The sequence below is a fragment of the Zingiber officinale genome, chromosome 3A, assembly GCF_018446385.1.
Source record: "Zingiber officinale cultivar Zhangliang chromosome 3A, Zo_v1.1, whole genome shotgun sequence".
Lineage (NCBI taxonomy): Eukaryota > Viridiplantae > Streptophyta > Magnoliopsida > Zingiberales > Zingiberaceae > Zingiber > Zingiber officinale.
The window spans coordinates 70,029,395-70,032,323 of record NC_055990.1 but is presented as its reverse complement, the minus strand read 5'-3'; the positions used below and the strand labels follow the sequence as shown (position 1 = coordinate 70,032,323).

The window sequence follows — 2,929 nt, the reverse complement described above, 5'->3', positions numbered from 1 at the left end:
TTTGGCATATTAATCACAAGAGCCAAAATCCCACATATCATTATTTGTTTAATAACTAAAAACAATCCATTTAAAGAAATCCTCAGCATCGTTCGAATCCAATTTAACAGACCACATGAATCGATTTGGATGTTTACACAGTTTGCAGTAGTTTCAATTTTTTTTTTTTTTTTTTTTTGCTTTCAATGCCTTTTAAACCGAACCAACAAAGCAATGATATCTTCTGTTAACTACGCTCTTTGGAACAACATTCAGATTAGCATCAACAATTACTTTTGTCGATATTTAAAGAGTATACACAAATATGAAACATGCAGTGGAAAATAAAATTTTTCTTGTAGTAGATGATCTTGTTTAGCACCATGGGAAAAATCCAGGTAGATTTTATAGTGTGCATTTAAGTTACAATAATATGCAACAATGTAGCAATTATTCGACAATACTTTGATTCCACTTTTCCAAAGCCAAAAATCCATTAATAAAAAGTAATTAAGCTGGTAGTAAGTCACATCATTGAGATTATATAATATTAAGAATTGTTGCATTATTGAGATTTTACAAAATTCAGACTTAACATATGAGTCAAGTTACTAGTTGCATGATACCAAATAACAACACTTACCAATTGCTGCAGCATACTAGTGATGATTTCTTCGTCTCTTCTTGATTCGATCAGGGAGGCATTTTCAGCAGTAGTTACTTTTTCCAGTAGTAACTTTCCTGGCCTGTGGATTAACAGGAGTGGCTAAGAAGTAAGGTAAGGTGTAGAGCATTTGATACATGCTATAAATCATGATTTTGATTAGATTATTTTAGATAGTTGTTCATGTGTAGATTGATTTAGGTTTATATTTTTATCTAATGGATTGATTAGGGTTAAGGCAACTAACCCTAGTTAACCGTTGGATTAAATCTAGTTAGGTTAATGTTTATGTCGATTAAGGTTTTTCCTAAATTAGTCTTGGGGATTTTATTTAGTTCACTACAAGAAAAAAGCTAAACAACAACGCTTTTTTGGCGTTGTCGTATGTACTTAAAAAGTGATGTTGTAGATGGTGTTGTAGAAAGTCATATCAAAGACAACGCTTTAAAAGCGTTGTGGTTGGTCAAAAAGACAACGCTTTTTAAGCGTTGTCTTTTCGTTCTTAAAAAGCGTTGTTATAGATGCTGTTGTAAAAATGCACATATCAAAGACAACGCTTTAAAAGCGTTGTGGTTGGTCTCAAAGACATTATTTTTTAAGCGTTGTCTTTTATTACTTAAAAACGTTGTCTTTTTAAATTTATAAAAAATAGTGTTTTTCTTAATTAAATAGCAAAAATTATAAAAAATACTCAAAATTTACATATAATTGAATATCCACAACCACAATCATTTTTATAATAAGACTATTTAACAAATAAATAAAACTTTATATTATACAAACAAAATGTATACATATTGATCCACAAATTAAATTTGTATCATACAAGTTATCCTTAACTTCATGACAATAATTTTTCAAACACACAAGTTTTACAAAACCTCATCATTGACTAACCGCTGTTTTAAAATTCACTCGTGAAATCGCTAAACCTAGAACAAGATCCAATAGTAGACTAGTAGTGGCAGAAGGAAGAATGAAGTTAAAACTGTCAATTTGGTAATGGATCTTTTCCGTCCGCAATGTGCTATAAGCCAACCCATTTCACCCATGTGAACATACGTCCGATTCTGAAAGGCAAGCCGTAGTCTTTGGTAATGGCTGGTTCCCTTTTTGCTGCCTCTGGTTCAGACCAAACATATACTCCACGTTCTTGACGGCTCCCAGGAACAGTGTTGTCAAGAATAAATGCAACAATAAATGCAATCACCATGTGAAATGAAAACAAAGTATTCAGAACATAGTTCACCTGAAATTGTCACACATATCAGTAATCAGATCTATTCTAACTTCAAACTCCAGAAAGATCCTATGAACTAGATTATCTATCACTGATTTGTCAAAGGGAATATATTCAAGAGTATAATTATGTGGGCATCATACCCCACGTAACTTCTAAGTGCTAACTTGATATTTCAAGTCTAAACACTAATATAAGGTCACATGGGTAATAATCAGCACAAACATTGTAGGAGAAGAAGAAGACATACCCCTCGAGAACTTGTATGAATAGGTCCATGAGATGCAACAGCATATGGTTGGAAGTAACTTGGAACGGATGAATTTGAAGATGGAATAAGTCCATATTGCTGGAAGTAGGCAGGTACTGATAATGAGAGAAACAATGAGAGGCCAATTATGATATTATTCCTGGAGCTTCCAGTCTCGCTGTATCGCAGGTTTGACAAGCCCAGAGCAGCAATCATGGCCCACATACAGCAAAGAAGACCAGCCACCATGACATCTGGGATAGAAGCTATAAATCCTCCTATTTTCCCTGATCAAAAATTGGGATGGCAACAATTGCTAGATAACAGGAAGAAAAAAAAAGTAACAAGAATTCTTTCTTTTGATGTATAGCGAGGAGAAATAGCATTGGTGCTTACCAACAAAAGATAACAGAATGAGAATGACAGCACCGAGCTCAATAGCTCTCCGACTACCCATTTTAGTTGTAGCAATAGTGTGAATATTCTCAGTGAGAGTGGTTGAAGCGACTCCTGTGCCCCAAAGTGCAGCCAAGACACTAGAGATGAACCAATATTAAATGACATACATTCATCATCCGAAGAGTCATTCATGAATCCTCCAATATTCATGCTCCAGATGACCATACATTAGATTATAAGTCCAATTAATTTGATTGCAAGGTTGTAAACAGTCCTTGAGGGCTATTGATAGTGATTCCAGTACGTACTGGAAAATAATGGAACAAACCTATGAAACAGCTATCAAGGGATTCACTTCAACTTTCCTAAACCAAAGAAGAAACAGATGGATTACAAA

At 34.0% G+C, this 2,929-nt stretch overlaps 1 protein-coding gene across 1 annotated transcript; it reads right to left on the bottom strand.

Annotated features, from left to right (window-relative positions):
- Positions 1-1,530: 1,530 nt before the first annotated feature.
- On the bottom strand, positions 1,531-2,683 carry LOC122050464 (nucleobase-ascorbate transporter 12-like; the record flags this gene model as incomplete). The annotated part of the gene is made up of 3 exons (XM_042611366.1): positions 1,531-1,892; positions 2,134-2,420; positions 2,530-2,683. Coding segments are annotated over 3 exons (663 nt in total), but the record flags the coding sequence as incomplete, so codon positions are not given.
- Positions 2,684-2,929: the final 246 nt, after the last annotated feature.